Consider the following 27,902-nt stretch of genomic DNA (forward strand, 5'->3'; position numbering starts at 1 on the left):
TAAGTGGTAACGACCAATGATACGCTTTGGAACGAATCCACTCGTAGTCCTTTACGGCGAGACCTGTTTGATTAGCAATAAACGGAAAAAAAGTTTTTCCGTTATTTGTTTGTTTGTTTGTTTTTAATTAGAGTATTTTCCGATGCTGCTAATCGTGCGTTAGTCAAGAAACGATATTCTTCCCCGACAATGAACGCTGCATATTAAGGGACCTATGCGCGATAACATTAACGGTAAATATAGTAAGTCGTACGATGCTAAAAAAGCAGTCGAATGCCAAAAGCATGAAAAAATGGGTCCGCCTTATCATTAGTCACAATGAACTCGAGTGTTTCACGGTTCAACATCACAGAAACTAAAGCCGGAGCCGAACTGATGATCATCTATTATCAGCACTATTACGTAACGGAGAGTAGGTACAAGAAGAATTTGTTGTACATTTAAATGACAAAAATCAAACGCCGACACAATGCAGAAAATAACAAGAAAGTACACAAAAACCCTTGCAGTCCCATATAACATCCATGAAAATAACAGTCGACAATAACACAGTTGTAGGTATTAGGTAACACTACGGCCAAACAACGTCTGTATACGAGACGTAAATTAATCGTAGTCCGTTCGGGCTATAGAGACAATCAAGGGGAGCGAGGAAATTCTACTGGAAGGTTACCTCTGTTAGGCAACATTCACGTTCATGTTTAATAATAACTTACTTACGCTATGCATATAATTCTGAAAGGTTTCAAGGAGAGGACTCACAAACTGCAGGCAGAAAACTAGAGCCATTATTGACAGACCCCTTCTATAACGAACGTACCGTATTCCGTCCACTGTTTACAAGATCGCTGTAAACGTAGCTGCAGTCAATTTCCGTAAACCTGTTATTTACGTTTATTTAACTAAATCGTCCTAAAATATCGCTAAACAAAAACACTTTGTATGAAAATATGGTTATTCGAGCGTTGTTCCATTAGGAATTGCGGGCTTTACATCCTCTGATTTCAGATTACGCAGCAGAATTGCCCTTGGCATATTTACATTCTTCGCAGCCGATGCCTATGTGCCCCTGAACAAAGACACACTGATAACACAAACTTTGAGTACAATTTAGAGTCTTTCTTCCCTGTTACTTGCACACTTGAAGCCAGCAGTCTTCAATTAATTAGTTAATTATCAACAGCTTGATACATAATATATGGATTACCTCTTTGTTGAATGAAGAAGTTTTGAACTCAAAGAGTAAACACACTTCGCAGAAATAGATATCCAGATCTGATCCCGCAATCTATGCAAATTCGAAGCTTGCCTCGCCACTGAATCTCCTATCACTGACACTGGCTAATTGTCGTGATCAGGCGGTGGCGTCCTAGACCGTGGAAGCATTTGGAAAACGTTCTATTCGCCCTGGTTGGCGAAAACGCGCCACGAGTCGACCATCTCTGGGTGCAGATACTAAGTATCAGACGGCGGAAAGTGTGGTGATGAAGCATAGTTATATACTTTTAGTCGAAAAATGAAGAGGCACAGAGATGCGTTTCTGGCGTACGTAAATAACGTTTTATTAGGTGTGATCGACTTAAGTTTCTATGCGAAATCGAAAATTCCGAAGCGGTGAAACTTATTATGGTTAGCCTTCATTATATCAACTATTTTCAACATTGACTGATTTATGTTAAGCAAGGACAAAATTTGCCAGCGTCTTGGTTCTATTTTATGCGCGAACAATTGGAATCGTCAGAACGCTTAATTACGACGATATTAAGGCTTCCAGTTGTTAGGTAACGTTACGCTTAACAGAAAATACGCCTCGGCCTTTCTTCGGCCAACATTTGATGCTGTCGAAACATACTCATACACGATGGATTTCACCAAAGCTTGGGCTGGGCACCTGACAAACGGACGTTACGCAGAGATTACGAAGATATTCATTGCTTGGTTTTAAGCGGACTAGGTAAATATGAATCGTCAGCGTAAAGCACCGCCGTGTCAAATAAACATCATAACAATAAAGGTATCACATATATAGCTTTGGGCCCAACCGTGTGCGTATCAGACGAGTCCAATTTGTTGGTAAGACCAGAATTTACCACCATCGAAGGTACGGATGACGCTATACTGAAACAGTTGTAGGTTTGTACAGCGTTTCAGATGAACCATTGCCATAAAGCTAGAGAATATTGTTTCATATGAGTCAATTTGACTTGTTCGGACGCTTAGCATTTTCTAGCCAAGTAACGAAAAGCGGCTCTCTCGTTATTGTTCTTGCTATCACAGAAGATCGAAATGACTCAACATAAAATATTAGTATAGCAATAACTACCACGAATCGTCTGCTCGCAACAATAAATTGAACCGTGATTACCGTACGCGTGTGGATCGCTTATAGTAGACAAACGGAAATTCAAAGCTAAACGTAACACGCAATTATCTATCTTTGCTTTTTGGCAATCAACAACAATCATAGAAAAACAATTCGTCGGTAGCGAACGGAACGATTTGCGCAGTTTGTTATCGTTGCGGTAGAAGTTAAAGGACAATAATGGCAAAAACGTATTCATCTGCCAAACGGGCAAACTGCGTCTGCCACTGTTGTCAGAAATCGTGAAGTAACCAAACTGATAACGAATCAAATGTAATGCATAAGAACTTCAAATCATCAGCGGACCTGTTCCAGCTGTCGTATCATTGACGATCGATCCAACTCTGGACACCGTCTTCTTCAAGAACCTGACGAATATGCGAGGCGAGAGAAGACGTTAACCACTGCAGTGTACTATTGCCATAAGGCTCTCAACGTATATGATAGACGGTGAAATTTGCGAGTATTTGTAAAGACCTAAGGACAACCAGCAGGACACGGAGACAGCTAGGTGCTCCTTTGTTACATTTTTTTTTTCTCCATCTTGTCGCATTACTGGACAACGGAACAATGATCGTTGAATAGCGATGCTGTGATTTAATTGCGGCGAACACAAAACGATCTATTCTACTTTATGTTGCCAAGTGATACGTAAATGTCTGAAAAAAGGGGAGCGGAACTGCTGGAGCATAAGTGAGTTTCTGATTGCTAATGAAGCACAGGTAAAATTCTTCGTTGTGATTAGAACGGGTTAGATTAGGAAATTAAGTGTCCTTTTTTTGCCCTTGAACGGCCGTAGACTTGTTCCGCAGGCAACGTTAGTATCTGAAACGAGACGCTGTTTATTAACTGAAAGACGTTTCGTCCAGTGATCGTCAATGAGGCTCGCTAGAAGTATCTGTGGAATATTACATATCTCCAAATGGTAGCTTAGAAGCTGGAACGTATTAGTCATTGTGTCAACTATTTCTATTTAAGCTTTTTAATTTATTTAAAAGCAAACACATCTAATGCCGTGTACCCGACCTGCCGATCGAAAATGACTGAAGACCAGCAAATGGAAACCGAAATTATGGCGCAGTCTTCCTTCAGTTGTGTACGAGTGAGGCTGGTATTTTCTTTCTCGTTAGGGTCTACGGATGTCGATTACCGAGTCGATAATTGACAATGCTATAACATCTCTATGATCCTGGGCAACCAATGGCTAGTCGGATAAAGGAACTTGCCGAATTGTGGTACACATAAACATGCTGTTTCCGGATGCAGATATTGCAGTATAGGGGAAGAGAGAAGCTCCGACCAATCATAATTGGCCAAATACATTCTTCTGTTGAACGATAGCTTAGACTGTTTAGTCAGCGATTGTTTATTTTTGCAGATTGGTTGGATTCAGCATCACAGATAATGATATGCGATTTTTCTGTGTCGTTTTTTTTTTTTTTTTTTTTACTGACATTGTAACGGGTTTATTGTTTCTAACTTGCTGTAATTTGGAGAAGGCCAATGCTGTTTATCTGTAGATAACGTAACGATATGTTTACCGGAGAGTGTAATTGCTTTTATATCAAGTACTTGATATACTGTTAAGAAACAAATCGAAGATCGATCGCTGATGTGATCGAAAGATGACTGTAAATTTGTTTGGCATTGAGGTAACAGGCTCCTACGCCAGCTGATTATTAATCCTTTCCTTATTTTGTAATAGCACCCCAGATACTAAGATCGACCGAGAGATGGTATATTTAGCGGAAATTACTTTGACAAGCCCAACTTACTCTGTTGTAATTACCAAAAATCACTAGTGAACGCATGCGTACGCGACATTGTGCTCGTATATTCTCTATGCTTGATTTATCTCTTGCTATCATAAACAAATCATGGCCAAAACGAGCTCACAAACGAAGATGGCCGTCGCGATGGCAATCGACATAAATATAACAGTTTCTCGTCACCACCATGACACACGAACCATGACGTAGCCCTGTGTCCTTCTGCCGTGCAACATATTAATCGTCACGTATATATCCTTGTACAGCAGCAAACAAAAAAAAAAGAAAAACAACGATTCCAATAGGATCATTTGAACTTCACACATGCCAGCTGTTGCTGCGCGGCACATTAGTTTCGTTATGTGCTACCTAAATCGTTTTTGACTCGTACGTTCACAAGGTAACAATGCCATAATAATGTAGATATTGACGCTTGTTTCACGCGCGCGCTCCGCACGTATCGCTGCCATGAGGGCGCTTGACGTTATTCGTTACTTCACTACGCGTTTATTCAGCCGCGGGCAGTATGTGTGACCTTGTCCGCTACCCCGGGCGACCACCAGCAGAAGCTTCAACAATGTAAGCCACACTCTACATTCGAAACAGCCGCGAGTGACGTTTATTATTATGGCCTTAGAAATAACCGGGGTCGCTTATGACTCAAATGGCTGTCGGTGCAGAGGCTTTTTTGTACCGTTTTCGTAGGGTTCATAAAGCGACGCTCGCTACTCATCATCGTAATATGAGATATATTTCTAACAGACGGTTGAGGTAGTATAGCAATAATACGAATCTTCATGATAATAAACAGTTAAATATGGCAAATAAATGATTGTTTCATGGCCCCCCGGGGCTATATGGTGCGGGTGGCTTAAACAAGCGAAAGTGAACAAACCAAGTTTCAAAGACAATAAATACTTATCTGTGGCTTAAAGCTTCATTGTCAAAGTTGAGCGTTTAACACTCATCTAACTCATCTGTAGGTAAGCTGATTAACGGCCTCGCATAGAAATTGCTCTGGTCATCTATGCATCTGCTCCTAGCACGTTTCTCCGTTTGTATCTGTGTGTGAATGTATTTTACCGTGTGCGCACACCGTTATAAATAACACCGTCATAGTATATTATCTCCCTTTATATTACACCCCCGATCCGGCTACATTGATACTACGATAACCTCCGACATAATGAACTTCATATCATCAACCGTCGGTCAGGTAGACCTGTTTGTCTGCGTCAGACCAGGAGGTCGTTCAGTCAGAAGGAGAGGTTAATGATTACGGAGGTTAGTTCTGCTAATTCCCAAGATGAATTGGCGGACCTTTAAGCAGCAACAACTTTTCTCCTTGGGTCATCCAGTGCTTAACGTTAACAGCCATCCTCGAAATTATCGAAATAACATAGCGTTATAGCTAACCGTTGCCTACGAGGCGGTATGCAGGGGGATTTCAGATCGTACAAAATTCACGTGTTCAGGATTCGTTGTACAGGCTGATAGGTATTTATCGCCTGTTAGTGCTCGTTACGAGCCATAGGCTCACATCTGGCTACAGAGTAACCAGAAGTTGGATAGAAAGTCGACTGAGCTAACTGTTGAGCTGGCAAATTCAGACCAAGTTCGCTTCATCGGTACCAGTACCGTTGTTGCTCCACTCTCCTGTAAGTTATGGATGAAACGGGATCAGACAAAGCGCATCCTGCCAACGACACATCCTGTGAATAGAACCGGTTCAGCATTTCGCGCGCTACTGCGGTTATCCTAAATGATAGATGAGTGATTTGCAAGCTTCGTGCAGCCTACAGGTATGGATCATCATATGGAATAGAATAAACAAAAAAAAAAAGCTTTTCGCTTACGTCAATTCCTGTCTACCGCTGCTAACGTATCGTAGCTATATGTAACAAGTGTCTATGCATGAAAGCATACCAGGTACGCGTGCGCGTTTGCCTCAGCTCGGCTTTTGACCCACAGGAAGTTTGGGAAAGGGTAGTAGAATCTAAAGCTCCATACGTTCAAGTTCCCTCTGGTTCTCTATGGCTAGCGATCGGCCGGGTGCATGACTGTGCAGACAATGCCAGCCGCTGTAATGAAATTTACTAGTGAAATGCGAGAACGGCACACTGGTGAATGGTAAAAAAACATCGCACAACACTGACACAACGGTTAGGCGCTTAACAACTTCGGGTTCCGTGTCTAGTCAGGTAGTTGGTGACGGATCTCATTTTAGTCAGTGACTGGTTTTACTGACCGAACGCGTGATCCTATGTCGGATGGCAGCACTGCCCTCGCCGGTTCGATGGGTCATCGATAAGTTTTGCTTAGACAAACGTCAAGTGACCATTGACGCGAGCGGATGGGAATTTTGCGCCATTGATGTTACCCTGCAAAGGATCTACGCAAATGAAAAACGTCGAGACATCGAACTAACGGACATTGAAAATTTCATGGGACCACCAGGTCGCCACAGGATAGCACGGACTAGTTTTAGTCTAGCCTCGGATACGTCAGAATGAGAACGTTCCTTAGGTAAACCTGGATGATAGTTTGTTCTATGGAGCCGAACAAGAAACTGTTTTTATCAATCACTGGAATTGTATGCAGGTACTTGTAAAGTGAGAAATAAATAAAAAGCAGACGCTACCCAAAAGCGGTGGATTGAGTGACGGTGCGCCTAACGCTCAGGTAGGGGCGTGCGAAGGTTTTGTAAGGAGTTCTATGACTAACTACTGGCAAGTTCCCAGAAGTGTTTATTACTTAGGTAGTAGCAAATGGACAAGTGGAGGTTTTGAAGATGAAAAGGTACGCGGATGTCAGCACAGTGGATATATTCAACCTTTTGGAGACCGGTCTGTAATTTAAACGGTAAGCCCGCTCCGCTCGTAGACTTTTACCATGTTTGCAGATACGGGCATGTCCCCTACAGAAACGAACTTTTATTTGGTTGTACGTCCTAAAACGTGTGCACTATTTGTGTGTCTAATACTTGACATATATGCCTTATGTTTCTAGTGATAAGGAACAGTCAAATGTTTTACCGTTCTTAATCCCGTATGGCAAACGTAGGTCGAGAACAATCATGCCTGGGAAGCGCGTTACGCCAAATACTCGTCGTTCACCTTTGAGCAGCATTCTCTGGCTTGACATTACTTGAGGGTAGCATACGGTACATTCTGATGACAAATATTTTAACCTAAATTTCCTGATGTAACAACTGCTGAGGAATATTAATTATAGAACCAATAGCTGATGATGGTTTGGCCTGCAGCATTTACACTTCGAAATGCTTAGCCCTCCCTCGAACGCTTACCATCGTCATAACGGGTCTTCATTGGCTATATAAATTTTATATGATAATAATAAAATAAATATATATAGACAAACGAGAAACGTTGGTCTAATTAAAACGCTTTTAAAGGTCATTTAAGCGAGCTTGTTTTACTGATACAAGCAACTAATTTTACCCTCTAAATATTAGGCTCGGTACTGAACTAAATGCAGTGGTCAAAATACTCTACTTCGGTAAAGACAGGAAATAAAGCATGTCACTGCTCCAGCTCATAATAGTCTTTCCCCTGTCTATTGATCCAACTTGTAGGGTTTTTAAGTTGTGTACCGTATAGTTTCTCGTCGACAAACAGGTCGACACGAATGAAGTTGAATACCCAAACGCGCAATAGTTGGATCGCAGTTTTCTTGCGAATGGCCTTGCTCAGTGGGTTCATTTGGATTTCGCGTGTGTACATCAACCTACTTTCGACGGTTCCTGGAATGGCTTAATGAGTAACATATTGTCCCTATTAGGATACGTTTATTAGGGATACGTTGTGGTCTGGATTAGAATCCGGGCATAGACGCATTTCGTTTTGTGGTGGGAGCCAGCTGTCCAGTGTAGTGTCTAGGAGACCGGACATAAAACTTCAAAGATACAGAGGTAGCTTCGATAAAGGCGCGTAGATTGATGCATTTGAATAGAAAAAATAAAACACTAATCTGTCATTTAGACCCAGCTTTTCACTGTAAGCGATTCCAATCAACCTAACGTAAAAATTGTTATTTTACAATGCTTTAGTTGAAATGTATGAACCGGTTGCAATTCACGGCATAGGTTCGAGCCGTATCTAATCCGTATAAGTTGAACGGCCTCATGTAACACCGGAGCTGCATTTGAGAAAAGTGTACCTATTGACTACTCAATCGCTGTTCTCTCTAAATTAAGGCTTCCAGTTCTAATTTCTATAGCTACACCGACCTCGCGAAATAAACGAGTGGATTAGCGGCAAACGCAATTTGTTCCTTCGAATTGAGGAAAATTATACGGGGGTCTGGAATCGCTTGCATCACACCTGCTTCTCTATGGGTGTCATTTACCTGCTACTAAGCCTGAGGTTCTAATCTAGCCTCTTTTGCATGTCTACATAGGAAACTCTGTGAGAGTTTGCCATATTTTAACTCTACCTAAATGTTTAGACAAAATTGAACACCTTCTAAATGTTTTGATTTTTCCCAGCTGCACTTACGCCCTATATATTCCTTGATAGTAGAAATGGAAGGACAGCAGCGGCTCGTTTATCTACTCAAAGTAGAAACAAATCAACATATAAGAAGGAACCTAAAAACCCTGTGTAGGGTTCATATCCAATATGTGATTTGTATTATCGATTACTGTTTCGCTACACGAAAAACTAAAATGTAAAAAATCTTACTCGGCTAAAAGTCTGCCAACGAACTGTTTCACTGGTCGGCGGCCTATGGACATCAATAACCTAATCTGTAGCTAAAGGCCACGTATTTTGAGACCTGTGTCAGGTTTTTTTGTTTGTGTTGCATCAGACGGCTACACTCTTCGATTCAGCCTAACTCGATAGTCATTGCTCAGTTTCGCCTATAGATGTTTTCACAGTCACCGAAATCGGCCTCAGTACCGTTATTTGTCAAAGACCACAATCTCGAACAATGGCGTCGTAATGTTTATTACTTAAAAACGTTAGCTAAGGGTACCGAATTAAGCTACTACGAATATGTCGTTAAGATATGTTAAAAAAATGACGACTAAGGTGATGCTTGCTAATTTAATCCGTTGCTGTCCAAGTGATAGAAAATCTCGAATATACAAACGAATGGCGGGGTTCGATGACTTGATTCCAGTGTCAGGTATGGTAAACGACGACGTTCGCCGAAAGGCTCAGACGCCTCACAACATTATCTACAGGCCTCTAGCATATATCTTTTTTTACTTAAATTTTTATTCTATTTAATGATATAAATAACTTTATAATAATTGTACGTTGATAAGTGTCTAACATATCATAAACTATTAATCATGATGAACCGATAGTTATCAAAGCTCCAACGATTCCTAGATTGAAACTTGTTATTGACAATTTGCAGCTTACTCAGTATTGGCGCACTTCAATTATTATTGAATTATTATTAATTATATTATAATCATCGTTTTTTTTTTATTTTTCATTTATTTATTTTTTTTTTATCATAAATACTGTTAACAGAATGTGTAGCAAAGACTCGATAATTTGTTTCTATCATTCTTTGAATATATCTGGCGATTGTTAACTCAAGTAGCATTCATTAAAACTCACGTGACAGACTTGCATGGGGCCTCAAACTGGATCTTCTCCTGATGGGCCCCATACGGCGCAAATTGCTTTCTATGCCTTTTTTTTTTTCCTCTGTTAACATCTGACTGGAGAACCTGAAGCCTATATTTTACTAATCCAAATTGACTATATATAGGTATATGTAAAAAGACTTGGCCTGTTCTGCATAAATTAACATTATATTTTGAAACTTTACAGTTGACATAGTCTGCCGAAGTTACACCATATTAACTACGTCATATAATGATAATACCTTCAGAAATATCCGTTTCAATTGTCCTTGCTGCTCCCTATGGCTCTAGATATGCGAAGACAGAGCAAAAAAAAAGAATAGCATAGCAAACCTCTATATTTCTGTTTGGGTGTGTACAATAGAGACTCTGTGTCACGGCGCTGGAGATAAAATCAGTCGTCGATACGGTGTCGACCATCAAACAGTTGCAGTCGCTCAGTTTCCCCGACAGTTCTCTTCTAACCGTCCACTTGTTTCGCTCAGACTAGAAAAAAAAAACGTCGACAAATTTATTACCATAGACGATCTGTGCTAAAACGCACGTCCTTTTGTGTCTCAACAGTGTAACGCAAAAGGATAAAATCTCCATTGCAAAAGTAAACGATTGTACCAGTTGATGATGTCATCCATGCGAGTAAGCCTATCGACCTCGCGAAAACGTTCGTGCTCGAGAGAAAGCCCTCACCGAAGCTAGCTACATAGAATTTTCGTTGTACACGAAGCGATAAACCTACACGATGGGATGCTTCAGAAGTTTTCGTCTGCTTTATGTCGCGAAGCTACAAGCTGCAAGTGGCTAAACTCTTATTTTTACTTGTATAATAACTATTTACCTTGTGTGTTGTTGGCGGGCGAGGGCGCGACCATTTACGTGGGTCACGACGCGACGTAAACGAACATTGGGTAAATGAGTGAAAATGTCAGCAAAGTTGTATAAGTAAAGATTATAACTATATTTGGTTTGTTTAGGAGAGAATGTGGCTCCATCCGTGTTTGTGGCTTGAATTTATCTACTTCCTCGCGCATTCACCACTTTTTGCTAACGGTAAGCATTTCCAAGCAATCATTAAAGAGGAACTTTTAAGATCAACAAATCTTCAGTCTTTTCGATGTATTGTTTTATTTGATCTGGCATAACATGTATTGATTCGATATGTAACTGCCACGACTTTGCATCATTCAGCAAAACAGTTGCTATATCTCGATTTGAAATGAAGTTTTACATAAAGCTTCATTTTCCAATGCTCGTTATCAAGGCGCTAACCTTACTACAGGCTGTATAGCGTCGACGGAGCGGTCAGCTAACAACGTAATGAAATGAAGTTCAACTTTAAATTCACGCTATGTTATTCAGCACTTTGTAGTGCACCAGGAGACAGAAATTAACGTTCTGATTCCTCAAAGCATCATTCACTCCTCCTATTTGACAAACATTCAACGCATATTCTGGTCAATTTACTTAATTAAAAAGAAATCATCAAGAGACTAATCGAGATACGTCTATCAAGACTTGGTTGGGTCTTTATAGCTTTACGTACAAGGTGCATCATTTACGGCACTTAAGTGATAAATAAATATATTCTTACATAGCAACTTCTCGTCTACGCTTTTTGCTAGGCCAACATAGTTGTTTTGGAGGCATCGAGAGTTTTGAGAAGACGACTGGCGTCGGTTATGGAGGTCAGGTTGTGGGTACCACCATACTCCAGCAGCAGGACTCGGCCTTGACGCGGGACTGCGTCAATCTATGCAAGCAACAGTCACAATGTAACTCATTTACTTTAAATTATGTTGGCTACAAGTGCACATCGTTTCAAGTCACCTCACAGGGCCGTCGAGAGCTGTTGGTCGACAATCCTTCGCTGAACTACTTCGAGAAGATCTGTTTTCGCGGCGTGCAGAAAAATACGTTCGATGCGCTCTGCGGCGACCGCCTATGGGCGTTCGAACGTGTCAAGGAGTCATACCTCGAGGGTTTCATTGACAGGTACATGGCAACATTGCGATATGCACTAACCCTCAGCTATAGAGCTAGATTGTCGAGCTAAGATAAAGCATGAGACTTCCCACAGTGATAAAGACGTTCTGCGTCAAATGCAAATTAAACACACGTCACGGATTCGACCTCTGCTACAAGCGAACCTGTTTTGTATGGAACGAAGGCCGAAGCAGGCCTATTGAACTAGTTGAATCTAACGTGGGAGAAATAGGCTTATGGTTAATAGCTATATGCATGGTAATGTATGCAGAACACTGCTATTTCTTTAAAGGCGTTTACTTTTATATTAAATTGGTGACAAGGAAATATTATTGGTCAGTTGTAGTCAAGCGACAAAAAAAAGAAGACTGATATGGCATATAACGGATTTGTTTACCTGGTTTGCCTGCATATGCTTTTCTTTTGTCAAATACGCTTTTTATACAGATACATAGCTAGAAGAGCTGATCTCGACACTGGAAAGCGTACAAGCGGAACTACATGAAATTAATACATGTGTGGCACTTCGCTAAATGAGTGACACCTAATCTACTTTAGGTTAGGTCGATCCGTATTCAACGATACCAGGTTTTGTTCTGCCTCGTATTATCACGACCATAAATACGTACACCTGTCGTCGAACTTTCTCAATTAATTTACTTTAAATACAACTGGGCAGTTTCTAAAGCAAGTCTTCTGTTGTAATAATCATAAATGGTATATTTCCACTTACAATTGAGCCTGATCGGTCCTACCGAACTAAAAATTACGCATTTTTTATCAAGTCAAATTAACTCATACGTGGATAAATTGTACTGACAGATCAATATTGACAAGAGACTCGCGTACGTTATACGAAATCATTCTGATTTCGTATAACGTACGCGTTTTATCGTGCAATCAGAGTTCGTTATTTATGGTCAGTTCCAATTACTGATCCCTGTTTATACTCTATCTATATTTTTAGGGAGGAGAGCAACGTCAAAGATAAGGAAGAATGCGCCAAGATGTGTTTACTTGAAGATAACTTTCCCTGCCGATCAGCTGACTTCGACGAAGTTCAAAAACTCTGCAAACTAAGCCGAGAAGATCGGCGCTCTCAGCCTCAGGCCTTCCGACAGGTACCCGGTTCGTCCAGGGACTACCTTGAAAATCAGTGCTCAGCTACAGGTAAACAAATTTAAATTGTGTCAATTTCCCCTTAAATTGCTCCTTTTCTCCCTCTTCCTCCCGTTGAAGGCTTTGTCTTTGGCCATACAAATGCCGCCGTTTGTATTTAGACAACAATCATCTACGTCAGGATGAAGTCATTGTGTCATTTATTGTTATGATTACCATTGTTGTTATTTAACCAAGTTGTTATTAATCATTCTAACTAATACTGTTTAAGTTCATTCAGGATCAGCACGCGGAAAGTATGCGTCGCGTTAAGAATGTCAGCTATCCTTTTATGATTAATTAATTTATCATTTACCATTTAGCGGATTAAGTATCTCTCCGAGTAAGTACATATGTTTCAAAAGTTAGTTAACAACGAAAGCGCAACAACAAAATATGCTAAGTTACATTTGCTGATTTTCCATTTATTTTAGCTCCGACATCGTGCCGATATGAGACCCGTGTTGGTGTAGGAGTCGTATCGATGGACCTGTTGCAGTTCGCGCAAGCCGTCGATGATTGCCAGGGCCAATGCGACCGCGAAACAACGTTTAACTGTAGAGCCTATTCCTATATGGAAAATCGATGTTATCTATCCGGGGACGATACGGTCTCGCTTAGTCAGAGTGGACTTCCACCGCTTACCAATGCCGCTTACGGAGAGAAAAAATGCATTACAGGTAATCTGGATGTAGAACTTCATCAGTGTATAACGATATTTCGGTTAACCGGCATAGAAAAGAACCTCACTTAACTTCGCATTTGTGAAAATAAATCAACGGTAAGATGTATTGTTAATTACGTGTAATGATATCAAACATTCTATTGGATAGGGTGGCACGATACTGTATGGTACGATCCCGATTATTCTTTACGGCATGGAGCCAGTATGTGGTTATCAGGGATGCGCTGTTTTATAAATTCAGACTCTTGTTGACTACTTCGCTCGACGATTGTATACTTCATCCGCGAATATCCGTGGGAAACTCATTTGACCGCCTTCCCCCCGTTGCAACAAGAACAAGGTAAGCAAATAAATATCATTGACTTTCCTTTAGTTACATATGAATTTCATGCTCTTTTTCAGAGCAATGCACGCTGGGCGTGTTCACGTATGAGAAGATTACTGGCTTTGTAATGCGTTCAGCTGCTAGAACTGCTATCCAGCTATCGAGTCCCGGTGCATTGGGAAACACCCTCGAGTGTCGACAGTTTTGTCAGAGCTCCGGCCTTGACTGTCCAGCATTTAGCGTCAACTACCAGAACATGCGATGCGACAAACTCGATCGTAACTCGCAGGGTCGAACGCAGGAACTGAGCCCTCGGGCGGGCGAAAACTATTTCGAGAAAATTTGCCTACGAGGCAACTTTGCCACGGCGTGCCAAGGAAAAGCGTGGGCCTTTGAGCGCGTGCTGGGCATGGAGCTAGTGCCAACGCTTTATGAGAAAAGTTTTTCACATGTACTCAGCAGACGCGACTGTGAGGAACATTGCCTAAATGAGCAGGCGTTTAATTGTCGATCAGCCGTATACTTCGACGATACGGCTGAGTGTCGTCTGAGCAGACACGATCGTCGGACACAACCCGATGGCGTCATCAAGACGAGCAATCCGCGCATTAATTACTTGGAGAATCAATGTATTGAAGGTAAGACGTCAGATTCGATATGTATAACCAAACAAAAAATGATAGTAATTGATATCAGACGCCTTTGTTAGTTCCTGTTGATCGGAGGGTGAAAGAAATAAGCATAAACTTGAAATGATCAACTGTAAATGATGATGGAAAATATAATTCTAATGTAAAGCGAAACGATGTAGCGTATTATCGACCATTACTGGTTCGTATTCAAAAATATATATTTTTGAGACTAGCAGCTGCGATCGATAATTTTTTAGATGAGCAATAAGTGATTGTTTTCCTTTTTGGTTGTTCTAATTAACACTCTTTAGAAACGCCGACGTGTCCCTATGAAAAAACGGCGGACGCGTATCCAATTTATACTGATGTAGTGGCGACGACTGGTATCGTTTCCGAACAGGCGTGCGAGTCGTTCTGTACAACGTATCCTAATTTCCATTGTCGAAGCTACGCCTATTACCCTTCTAATGGACAGTGCTTTATCTCTGGTGGGTCTTTTCGACACAAGTTTTGTAGGTGCTATCAAGCGTTAGCTATCACCAAACGTAAATCAACAAATACATTGATAGCTGTTAAGTATCTTATTAGTACGACATCAACACTTATCTAATTTAATTCTGCGTTCACATTTAATTCAGGCGATGACCGCGCCTCAGCGGGACCCGGAAGCACAAATTCTCGCCCAGGCATTCTTTTCTATGAGAGAGCATGCAAAGACAATGCAGCACAGACCGTGTCAACGGGATCTCCTCTTTCCACTGATACCGGATTAAACACGATTCCACCCGGAGTAGCAACCCGAGGCCCACCACCGCTACCTAGCCCGTCCCCATCTGTATCCACTCTCTACCCACCTCTAGGTAATGATCCCGTTAGGAATGGGCTCGGCAGCGATGCTATTAGTCGTCATAGGCCATCTCGTCTATTGCTTCAGCCAGCGGGGTTGTACAGGGGGTTGGACGTAAAATCACCTTTACCAGTAGGACGGTCCGATAGTCCTAGTAAGGCTACATCAGCCGGCCAGATATAGACAATATTTTCTTCTAGGACCTCTTGAAGTTGTACACGATTTGAAAAAGGCATGGAATCGTCTTCTTGGTGATGGAGTCAGTGTTCAATGAAGACTGCGTGGAAGTACGAGCCTATGATAACCATCGAAGCAGATCGTGAAAGTCGTTTGCTTTAATCACGGTTCCTTCATGTATACCGTGGATCTGGGAAGCGTCAAGAGAATTAACTACTGCGTTCGTAGCAAATGAGCTGCTCGGGAATTCGACCTGTACCTGCTAAGCTTCGTTCAGGATCCACACACGTGTCATTTGTTTATTAAAACATACTCTTCGCGTATCACCCGTCAACTAAGACCAATATAGGGTTTCGGTGTGCCAAGCACCATTTTTCGTAAACTTCGAACTAGTGAGCTACTGTGACAACAGTAACTTGTTTCGAGCAAATTGTGTAGCTAGCGAAACGCTTGACAAGATGGCCACAACGACATGATAATTCTGCAAGACTTGTAATTATAGCAGAACAACTTTATTCGAGGCCAGATGAATATTAACCCTGTTATTGATTAGCATTGGGTTTTATTCTATCCTGAATGTAACTTTAGTGCTGTACACAGATATTAGTTCACTAATCTATCTATTTATTAATATAGACTTGTAATACATTTCGAAAATTTCGTCGTTTCACTTTATCGCGTAGGGGTTAGAATAGGTGTGACTTGTTGTGCTCAGTACACTTATCTACCTTGCCTCCTCCTTTGATGTATGTTAGGGCTATAACCTAACGTATCCAGTTGTAACATTAGGACACGTTAGGTCATTTCACTTTATTCTAGTTGCATTTGTACGAGATAGAGCCTTAGATCATACGAGCAACCGTCCCGCAAGTAACTGACATACACTAACAACACAATTCAAATAAAATGTGCTTGTTATCATAGTCCAGTCGTGCCTAGCTGGCGAAAAAATGACATTTGCACGTGTCTCGGGTTACGAATCCGCGGCTCGTCCTGGCGCTATTTTGCTAACTTCGCCGTCAGACGGTATGACCAAGGACTGCTTACTTAAGTGCCAGCAACGAGAGGATTGTCGAAGTTTTACGATTGATTATAAACGTCACGAGTGTTTCATCTCGGGCTACTATAGGGCTACAACACCGGCGCATTTACGGCCGGCTCCCGCCAAATCATATTTCGAAGGAATCTGCGTCAGAGGTAAGCGTTTCTTTTCTAGCTCATGTGTAACTATCAAGATAAGTTGTTACCTATCCACGGAGTTCACTGCTTAGATGACCTGTACTAGGCAACGTTTTAATGTTGTAAGTTAAACGCTGGCGTTAATTCTGGCTTTATATAAGTGACCTCTTGCGCGGAATGAGGCTTTCCTACGAGGTTTGAATTAAGACACTTTACAAGTCTCTAAGTTTAGTGGAGGAATACACTACCTCTGCACCACCATGGCCACATAACGTGGCCCAGGCCGCAGATCCGAACTCCGAGGCTATCAGTAGCTCCGTATTGACGCATACCACTTTCAATACCGTTTCGAAACAGCTAATGTGCCTTGTGGTGGCCGATTATGGGCGACGGAACGGTTGGTCGACCAGGAATTGGCGGGAACTTATCCCCGTGATGTGACCCGCTATATTTCAATGCATGATTGCGAGCGACGCTGCGTCGAGGAACGAACATTCATTTGCAAAGCGGCCGTTTTCGACGTCAATCTACAAGAATGTAAACTGTTCGCCGAAGACCGGTCCCATCGTGCCGCTAGACTCACCTACGGCCGCGGAATGTACTACATCGAGAATCAATGTGCTATCTGTAGGTGTCCTTTTCGATATTGGCAGAATCAAACATATTCCTAAATGTAGTACCTTTGGCTAAAACTAGTTGGAAAACCTAATTTAGCAAATAGGAGTCAGTTGGACAAGAGGATAATTTATGGCATTGAGCTGCTGTTATAATGCGAATCAGCTCTGTCGCATTAGCACGATTCTATTGCAATGCAACACCATCTGTTTTGACGAACCTCTTTTTCAGTGACGGCACCCTGCAAATATACGGCGATCGAACGCGACGTTTACATGACCCACATCACCCGCATAGTGCACGGTGTTACTTCAACGTTCCACTGCGAACTAGAGTGTAACCGCGAATCAGACTTTAATTGCAGAAGTTACACTTACGTCGAAAATGGAAGTCTCGGCCCTCCACAGTGTCTACTTAGTGCAGACAATCGTCAGGCTGTTTCACCCGGTATCCTCGAGTATCGCTCACGTTCGTTATACGCCGAAAAGGATTGTCGGGAGAGCAGTGTGACTACTTTATCGTCTGATAACTATAATGGTAAATTATTACAAAGGAGGTTAACTGAATGGCATACTAACTCTGTCTGTATGAACTGTGAAGCTTTTCTATGGAAAAGTACTTTTTTTGTGATTTTTGGAAGATATCTCTAGAAACCTTCTATAAAATATAGCAGCTATATCTAGCTGGAGTGTAGTTAAATAAAGGATAGTTTATTACAAGGCTTTAGGAGAGCTTTATAATATTTATTATTAAAAACGTTCGATTCCTTATATTGTTCATCTTCTTGGTGTACTGTCCACGCCGGATATCTGACAGCGGAATAGTACGTGGCATACGAGATAGCTGGTCCGCAAAACTTAGCATGATTCTCTGTCTATAATATTCTCTCAATTCAATTCTGAGTTTTCTAGTTATCTTCCCTTGCGTATTCTCTATGTTCTATTATTTTTCTGCTACAAAACATTTTGGTGAGAGCCATTTTTTTCCATAGTCTACAATTTATGTGCGGTTCATATCTAAATCTGTTGTCACACTGTTTTCCGCCGAAGGACGAACTACCCAGGACAAGCACCGCGGGAGTTTACCAGGGAGCCATCCGAGTGGCTCAACGCCATCACCACGTCAACCGTCGCCCGCTAATCAGGTCCACACCGGCTTTCCCAGCAGCGACTCACCGACGTTCTGCTCGTTCGACCAGTACACGTATGAGAAGACTATTGGATATAATTTACGGTTTGCGCCCCGGGATCGCATTCCGACACGTGCCACAGTTGGTGTTGTGAGTGACGCCTATGCCGAATGCCAAAGGCTGGGTGACCGATGCAGATCATTCGTTGTCGAATACGGTGATTTCCAGGTCGCCTCATGGCTGCCTTTGGCTGCGGAAGACAACAGAAATGCCTTGTCGGTCCAAACAAACGCAGCCTATTTCGAGAAAGTCTGCTTCCTAGGTAAGAGAAGCCGTTTCAGGTACTACACATACACAACGTTTGACCCAAAATGGTCACGCGAAAGAGACCCTATCGAGCAGTAATCATCCCTGAAAATGTTAATTCTGGGCAAATTGAAATCGAATTCATGTGTGAACCTCAGCTTAGTACACAGCTATTTAGGAGACCCCCTGCAAAAAATTGTCGCGCACAATTAACTTAGCGCGTAGTTACCGGTTATCAGTCGTAAACACCCGTTGAGCAAAATTCGACTTTATTTATTTAAAACTAGACATTACACTTTGCTAACTGAATGCCTTCATGTTTGTAGAGCGACACTGCCATAAGTTGTGGACGTTCGAAAGGATGATGAATTTCGAGATGAGAACCACACCCGAACGGGAACTGTCTGGCATAAGACGCCGAGCCGAGTGTGAAGATTATTGCCTTCGGGAACGAGCCTTCATCTGTAAATCTGCCACGTATCAACAAAGTCGGCAACTCTGTTTGCTCTACTCAGAGACACGACGTTCGAAGGCAAACTCTGTGCAGAGGACTAATGAAGACATAGACTATTTGGAAAATATGTGCGCTCCAGAGTCGGCTTCGACCTGCGTCTACCAGGACACATTAGGTCGCTTTCTACCTGTCATCGATCGGCTAACTCATGCGTTTACAATTCAAGAATGCCAGCGCCTATGCGACCTAGAGCGTCGTTTTCCTTGTCGCTCTATTAACTACGAAAGCGTACACCACGATTGTGCTCTCAGCTCGGAGGACCTTGCCAGCTACCCGCTAGGAAATGGAGGACTAATCTATAGACGATTCTCTATATTCAGCGAAAAGGGTTCCTGTGAACAAGGTTAACTAAAAGTTGAAACTGGGAAATAATTACACTTTATACAAAGCTTTTCATTTAAAATCGAATACGATTTTTACAAAAAAAAATCCGTTTACATGGGCCGGACTCGGGTTTATGTTAAAATCAGAGAAAATTATCTTAACTGTAAGGTTTATTAAGACAGTTAAGATAATTTTTTCTAGCAGCACTTTTGGCCAAATTGTTTCGATACAGGGCAGTACAATTTTTCCTATCTAAGGCGTTGTAAGTTTTTTCTTCCTAAATGAAATACCTCTATAGAAAGTTAGAGCAAGCGTTCAGAAGTTATTTTTTCAGCTAAGTTTAACATTTTAATTGCCTTTGACGAGGGTTACAGTGAGCGTTCAGTGCAATCAACAGGACATGGTGCTGACTCTTAACTTCGACATGCCGTTCCACGGCCGAATTTATTCGCGAAACAATCCAAATCAATGTTATGTAATGGGCAATGGCCAAACACAGATGCAGTATATTATCTCGCTGGGAACTCGGTGCGGTACTACCACCGAAGGCCCGGGCAAATACGTTAACGAGGTTATGGTCCAACAGCACCCAGTTATTATGACCGACACGGACAGAAACATTCGGGTCGTATGCTCGTTTGAAGCCAGCGATAAGACCGTCACGTTGGCATCGACTCTCGCTAGAAACAGCATCGCAGGGCCATTTGGAGGCGCCTCCGGGCTTGATGTGACGTAAGTAGCTGCCATTTGAAACGAATTAGTTGATTTTGTGTAGCAGTGAAAGAGATCTAAATATTGCGAACTTATACAGCTACAAGTTATTTTTAAATTGCGATGCATTTGTCTATTCCCGTGCTATGTAGAACGGGCCATCGACCTACTTTATCATCGATTGTGGCTAACACTGCGCCTCCACCGACGGTCGGCATGCGTATTGTCGATCACCTCGGCCGTGACGCCAACGCCGTTGGTCTTGGCGACGAGCTGACGCTGATTATAGAAATCCGGGATCCTGAATCGGCATTCGCGATATTCGCGCGTAACCTATACGCACGCAGCTCCACCGGCGAGTCCCTGTTTTTGATCGACGATCGCGGATGTCCCGTCGATGCAGCCGTTTTCCCCTCGCTTGAACCGGAATTCAACAATAATAAAGTTCTAAAATCCACCTTTAAAGCGTTCCGATTTCCAGCATCTGGTGTCGTCAATTTCGAGGTACAAATCCGCTTCTGTCAGGAACGCTGTGAGCCGGTGCGCTGTCATAACAGTAAAGAATCATATGGCAGACGTCGGAAGCGTAGCGTGACTCCAATTACCGGCGAGGCTAAAGTAAACACGTACGTAAAGAAAGAATAAAAAAAGAGTGTAACAGTAAAAAATTATATTTGAGTAGAATGTATTTATTTGCAGTATAATCGTATGGTACAGGTCGTATGAAAAAAAAAAAAGATATTTTATTTCTAGACTTCCACTGCTTCTAAGCAAAGCCTAAATGCCTGGAAAACCTATGCAAATTGACTTGATTTGACTTAGGAGCTTTGCATAGGTGCATAGTACTTTTATCTTCATTGATCCGTACGAAGAACCTCTTTATTTATATACCCTCATCTAGCACCACGACGACAATACGTGTTGAAGAATCAACGACGGCAAAAGGAGAGTCCGTTGCGGAGTACGAAGGGTCCTCTGAAGAGGTCACCGAAGAAGTCATCAAGCAGGGACGGGCGGTGGTTCCACAGGACACCACCACTGATTTGTACTCAGCCTCAACTACGGAGCTGCCGACTACTGAGCAAACATTCGACATCACCGCAGAAGACAGTATAACCAATTCCAAAAATTCTAATATTCATATTGAAGACATGGGCAATACAAATGTGACGAGCTCAATTGAAGACGAACTTAAGAAACCGTATGGAGGTTACGGATTGGGCGGAGGAAAAATTTATGCTAAAATTTTTCCTGAAGTAAGAGCCTTTCAGTTTCGTTTGTTTTGTAGACTGATCATTAATATGTTGACTGATTCGTGCTCTCCCTCTATACAGTTCTTTGAGACTCTCCGTACTTTAATCTATTTAACCAGAAATAATATAATTCTATGCGTTTTTGTTTGGCAACATAGTACTATCATGTTTTTAGCCTATTTTTCTATGTTTAACCTAGATATGTACCTGACAAAGGCGTAAATGAATAACGATGTCATAACTTTGGACTACCGTCAAGCTGGACGATGAATTCAGGAGCCTAACTGTGGAGGAAAATATTCACTTTGAAAAGCATAGCCCCTAGAATATAACTAAGCCTGAATACGCAATTTAGATACTTCTTTTACTTCAAAATAATACCTTCGACTTTACCAAAGCAAAACGTGTGCGTAACATTTCAGGATATCGACGTACAGGTAGCTGCACAATCGGCTTCAGCAAGGAGCTCTGACGGCGGAACTCACAGGCAGCCAGCCATCACCGTAGAAAGCCACGTCAACATGTAACAACTCCTGACAAGCTCGTCATCATAAGCATTTCATTCTGTCAATTTTATATAACTGTTCATTGAAAAACTATTTTCCATGACACGTAGAATAGGTAGATACTATAGAGAGTCTGAGGCTGCTATATACCGGTGGAGTTCAGTGGATTTTGCTTAATCCCCGTTCTTTCAGGGAACCCCCGCCTAGTCGAACCAGATCATTGTTTCTGCCTGTACCTGAGCAGGGCGCAACGTTCGTACAGGATAACATACCGCTTCATCATTTGCCTCCCATGAGGGCACGCTACTCGGCTCCCTCTATTCCCGGTTGGCGCATGAATCCGCACGGACCCCATTACCACCAGGAACTTTCACGTGCCTCTCGCTTTTATCAGGTGCACTGGCCTGCCAAACAGCCACCGCAGCAATTTTACTGTAGGTAACAACTGATGATTTGGTCCGTTGAAGACTTACTAACGTTTATCATATTTGGAATGTTTCTAAGTGTGTTTGTAAAAAAAGTCGGATACGTAATGGCTCTAAATAGGCTGGACGAACAAACCGACTACATGTGAGGGCGCCATTTTTAGTTAGTGGAGTAGATAATTACATTCGTACACGCAATACTTTCTGTAATTCCAGATCGGGGCATCATTCGAGAGCTGCCACATATCCCCGAGCCTCCACAGCTTCCAAAACTTTTCGTAGCCCCGCGTTTCCCAACGGGGCTTGATCTTGTATCAACAACATACAGTAACGCTAGTGAAAATCTGATTGCCGATTCATCGGAAACACGTAGTTTCGAAGGCAAATCCATCTCCTCAGAAGAAGGGACAACTCACGCTCCTGAGGTACTAAGCATAGCAAAGTGGAATCAAGGAGACGCATTGCACGAAAAAAAGCGTAGTGAGGATTTTGTTGATGGTATTCGCGGAAACTCGGTTTCTCAGAAGGAAAGCAGCCTGTTCCAAGACACAGCGAAAGTTGAGGAGTTTCCTTTATCAATGGCCATCGTTGTTAGCGATGAGTCAAAAACGCCCCATGACAGGAACTGGGATCGCGAGACGCCGACATACAGACCCCCAAGAGCCAGAAAAAAAGGTGAGTGCAGGCCGATGAAAAACTTTGAATAGCACGTTTCAGAAAATGCAGAGATTTATTGCACTCCCTTGCTTGCAGATCTCTTTGATTGAACACGAGAAATAGCTTCCAGATATTTTTCTTTGTTCTGATGCGCATACAGCGTTATAACGTTCCGCTATGGACTCTTTCTTTTCCCCCGCAGAAAATTCGAAAGTAATCACAAACGGCCCAAACCATGCGGCGGGTGCGGTACTCGACGAAGACGCGTTACTAGAGGCCGAAGAGGTCGTGTGCGACACCCACACCACCGTCATTGTAACAGCCTTTATTGTATCTCTTGTACACATAGCATTGGCCTGCGCCGGCTATCTATTCTGGCGATGGCACAGAGCATCGTTCGAGCGAAGTCGAGCCCTCATCCACAGCCTTCGAAGTTCGGGACAGCCGGGCTTACATGGCCAACAAATGTTTCTCGGACCCACTCACCCCATGAACTATCAATACCTGCAGCACTCTTGTACGTAAATCTAAGAATTTGTACTGGAAACCGATTGTGTATGCGGTGGATAGAGGTCCATTACTAAGTTCGTTGATGGTTATTTAGCTCGGAATGAGTGAAAGCAATTGAGGCTGCTATCCAAGTGAGTGGGCGCCGATATATGCAAACGATTCCACTGTGTGTATTCTATTTTAAAGCTGATTTCATCGAGGTCCCTTCGAGCACACACAATGCAGGTAACAACGTGTGCTAATAGTAATCCTCATTCATTAATGAGTATTTCTTACATTTTTAACGGTCACAATCGTCTCTGTTAATTGCAGCATCGTCAAAAGATGGTCCCTCACGCGAAGTCCATTCGCTTCGGTCTCCTGTTATTTATGGCACGTCCGAAGTCTCTTTCAGACAAGTTTATGGGGACTTCGAAACTCCGCCGTAAAACACATGCGCGCTGAAAAATATTTAAACATTTGGGAAGCCGTGGCTTCCGACCGCCAGAGATAACCTTTAGTAGAAGCTAATGCGGCCAATCTTGCTGGAATAATTCTGCACACATTATTTTGTCATGTATTTTTTGTATAGTTTCTAAAAGCCTAACTAATTTTACGGTCATAGGTCGAAAAGCCAAGCTTTCCTGATAAGCACATTACGTACACGTAGTTACCAATATTTAGAATCTGCTACTGGTCATATAAGCGTGAACCATTGTACCTATTAAGATGGAATCGTTACTGTGACAGCACTTGTGTGAAGATAAAAATATACTTAAATGGGTGTTCCGGTTTCGGCGCTATGGCGCACAATGTCTTCGAGCGAACGCGGCATCATGTTTTGAACGATATTTTTTACGCGTATTTCGATAAGCGATGTACAAGCTGATAAAAACAGCAAAGAAGCACATAACTAGAAACATTATTCGACGACAACGCAGAACGTCAAGGAGAATGTAATTAGAAAAATCAACAGGTTTCATCATTATGCTACTAAATTTGAAGAAGTAGTTTTTATTTTTAGGTTCCTTTAAGACTATTTGCTTGATAATATTGCTTCTATGTTTTCTTCATTTTTATTATTGTTTTATAGAGTACGACATGTTGAAGATAGGGCAATAGCATATATTTCAACATAGAAATGGGCCTGATATACGTGTCCCGTATAAAGATATGCGTTTTTTGTTCTAATCAATGTCGTCATTGCTACTGTTATCTCTCTATTCATGGAAAGTTTCAATTTTTTTCTCATCAGAAACCACTGAAGCTCTTCAAAGGTATCTTCAAATGGCTAAGGAATCTATGTGTAATTGTGTGTTTCTCTACAAATTACATTAATAGTAATAATAAAATTAACTGTGATCATTACTACAGGCAGATTGTGTGTGAGCATCAGGACGGGTAATACTCGCATCATTAGTTCTCATGAAAATTGAAGGGCAAGTACAAAGGCAAATATTCAGTTTTAACTATGGATGCCCTTCGTGCGGTTACACTTTTCTATCCACTCAAAATATATATATATATACCGTGACAATAGTGATCAACTTAACGTCCTTCAACTGACGGAGGCAAGTAGAAAAATCAACCTACTTTTGTCAAATTTTATTTACTGTTTAAATGGCAAGTAAAATGTTTCATACGTTTACCCTAAAAAATGTACCAAGTACTTAATTGAATTAGTTATTATTGTTTTACCAGTTAGTATCGCTTTTTTACATATTCTCTTTTTTTTTTTTTTAGCAATGTTTTTGGTAGGCTGAAAAAAATTATCTGCGTGTTTTTTTTTTTCGTATTTTATCTTTAACAAGCAATAAAACATATATTCATTCCATAGAGTTACACTGCTTGACTTATTCGTCTACTGGCGGCTGCTTGCTTAAATCGAAAGAGCGTCTCATTTTGCCCGTAAACTTAGGTGAGGTTCCAAGCGAAGCAATCAAGCACCAACTAACTTCTATAAATCTCATATCTAATGTGTTGTGAAAACTTTTCGTCTCGTAGGAATCCTAGGGAAAACAAAAATTGGTACTTTTGTTTTTTAAGAAAGCTTGTTTCATGCCTACGTGGGAGAAAAACCTTTGATCAAAACGCGATCTTAACAATGGATGTTTTGTTTGTGTTTGTATAAACCTGTAAGTGAATATCACAAATGAACGTACGTTACGGTCAATTACATTACAGTCAGATACGTTTGGCCGGCGAAAATGTTATAACTTCTAACTAAGTTTTCACATCGATTCGAGCACATCAGACAGGCCATTTCACTTTAAATCAATAGATTTGCCTACATTTATAATGAAGATAAAAACCATCATAAACAAGATAAAAATATCATAAACACTGTATAAAAATAAATTGCAAGCTAAAAAGGTACCCTCTTAATTTTAGTGAGCGTTGTACCCTGACGTCTTTGGAGTAGACACTGTAAAATAAGACGCCTTGATTCCCGGGATATAGCTTTTCAAAGGGCTTTAGAAACACAAACAGGCAATGTAAAATGATATACTATGATTACATTTCCAGACGTAAACTGTCAAATATTCGAGTACGGATTACGTATTTATAATTTTCCTTGTCTCGTTTAAAATCAAATAGGCGCAATTACCATTTCACCTATTACGGCCACAATAGGAATTCGAAGCTATTCTATAGAGTAAACAGATGAGAAAATAAGGTCTCGTTCGTAACTTTCGCCTACTTGGACATCACCTTATTATGTTTTCAGTAAATAAAAATTTATTAATAATTATAGTTAGCTAAGGATCATGCGGTCAAAGTACGATCAGAATTAAACCAACAATGGGTGACTTTCAATGCGCTAATCCTTATTGGGTTTACATTGCTACACTTCGTACTATGTACTAGATCGTAGTACGAAGTGTAGAACGAGTGGCTATGTTTGTTGATTATCCGGATTACGTAGCGATCAAGCCAGCGTTTTGTCTGATAAAAGAATTTCCTTTGGCAAAGGAAAGCTTTAGGCAGGCTTATAAGCACAGCATTAATCGAGGCGACCAATACCGTTTTCTAATATTTTCCGTAATACCGAGGTAGACGTATTAGCGAGGCTGAAGTTTGTGTCTGGACTTGTATTGTATGGTTGTCAACTGTTTAAAAATGTCTGGCCGTTACATTTTACAGATAAGTCTAGAAATCGTTGTTGGAAGTTCCCTCTTTGGGCGAGCTACTCTATTTAAATATGGTCAAAAATGACCGCGAATGACTTTAAACGAAACTGGAAAAACTGAAGGATTCGCTAAAGATGCTTATGGTATACGCAAGCAGAAATCGTCTTAGGCTAAAGGCAACAGACCAGTGTTTCGTTGCCGGTTTAAATCATATTGTATAGTACAAATAAATAACGTAGAGAATTAAAAAACAAAGGTACTTTTTATTTGGACCGTCGGCGTTTCACACAAAGAAGAAAACACATTTTTACTGAAGGACATTAGAAAAAAAATCGATTTTTAGAACTACTGAAATGGTCACAGCTGTATCTGGTAGTAAACCGCTGTCAAATCGGCGAGTGACCATTCATAAAGGCTACTTATAGAGAAAAGTTACCGTACTCATTCAAAGAACAAGCACAGTCAATCAACAAGCAAAAATAGGCTACACAAAAACTTTGCGAAATCACTGACATTGTAGATTTGCCCGTTAAAAAATGTAGGTTAGGATGGGTTTTACTAGACCCATCTGGACTTTCGCCGACAGACCTATAAGGAAGCACGGCAACCATAAAAGCCGTCATTTTTTCCTTCGAGTATCTAATTCCTGGAGAGAATTTTCTGCCAAAACAGAGATTTGAATCAGTGTGGTTGCGTGACCGTTCGTGCCATGACGACCGGGTCAACGTGTTCAGAGAGGTGTGCATTAGGTATTTACGTCACGTTTATCTTCAATACTGTATACCTATAATACCATAATGCCAAATTCACTACAAATAATACAAAAATAAATATATCATGCTTTATTCACTGTCTTTTTTATTTGGCAAGCAATACGACCCACATCGACAGTGAAGCGCTCGCGCCTCCAATTGACAGAACTGGTTGTCAACCTGGTAGTAATCAGCAATTTTCTTTGCTTATCCGTAGACGACATTTTGTTCTTGGCCCAAAATGCTAGTTAGGTCGTAACTTGATAAAAAATAACTGAAGTCACTTTTCGTTGAGAGAATCAATCGCGAAAATTGCATATATTAAGAATAGGAAATGATCAGTCTACGTG

At 41.4% G+C, this 27,902-nt stretch overlaps 1 protein-coding gene across 1 annotated transcript; it reads left to right on the forward strand.

The window, feature by feature from the left end:
* The first annotated feature begins 10,734 nt into the window (after window positions 1–10,734).
* LOC111272502 (uncharacterized) lies at window positions 10,735–25,507 on the forward strand. Its single transcript, XM_086972907.1, has 20 exons — window positions 10,735–10,804; window positions 11,350–11,746; window positions 12,705–12,907; window positions 13,330–13,575; window positions 13,983–14,543; window positions 14,849–15,025; window positions 15,176–15,397; window positions 16,486–16,758; window positions 17,098–17,367; window positions 17,587–17,892; window positions 18,405–18,806; window positions 19,117–19,647; window positions 20,003–20,360; window positions 20,492–20,965; window positions 21,241–21,595; window positions 22,015–22,115; window positions 22,291–22,532; window positions 22,740–23,198; window positions 23,383–23,697; window positions 24,003–25,507. Exons 1-20 carry the CDS (start codon window positions 10,735–10,737, stop codon window positions 24,116–24,118), a joined length of 6,078 nt encoding a protein of 2,025 aa, XP_086829033.1. The 3' UTR covers window positions 24,119–25,507.
* The last annotated feature ends 2,395 nt before the right edge of the window (window positions 25,508–27,902 follow it).

The sequence above is a fragment of the Varroa jacobsoni genome, unplaced genomic scaffold (genome assembly GCF_002532875.2).
Source record: "Varroa jacobsoni isolate VJ856 unplaced genomic scaffold, vjacob_1.0 scaffold_17, whole genome shotgun sequence".
NCBI classification, from domain to species: domain Eukaryota; kingdom Metazoa; phylum Arthropoda; class Arachnida; order Mesostigmata; family Varroidae; genus Varroa; species Varroa jacobsoni.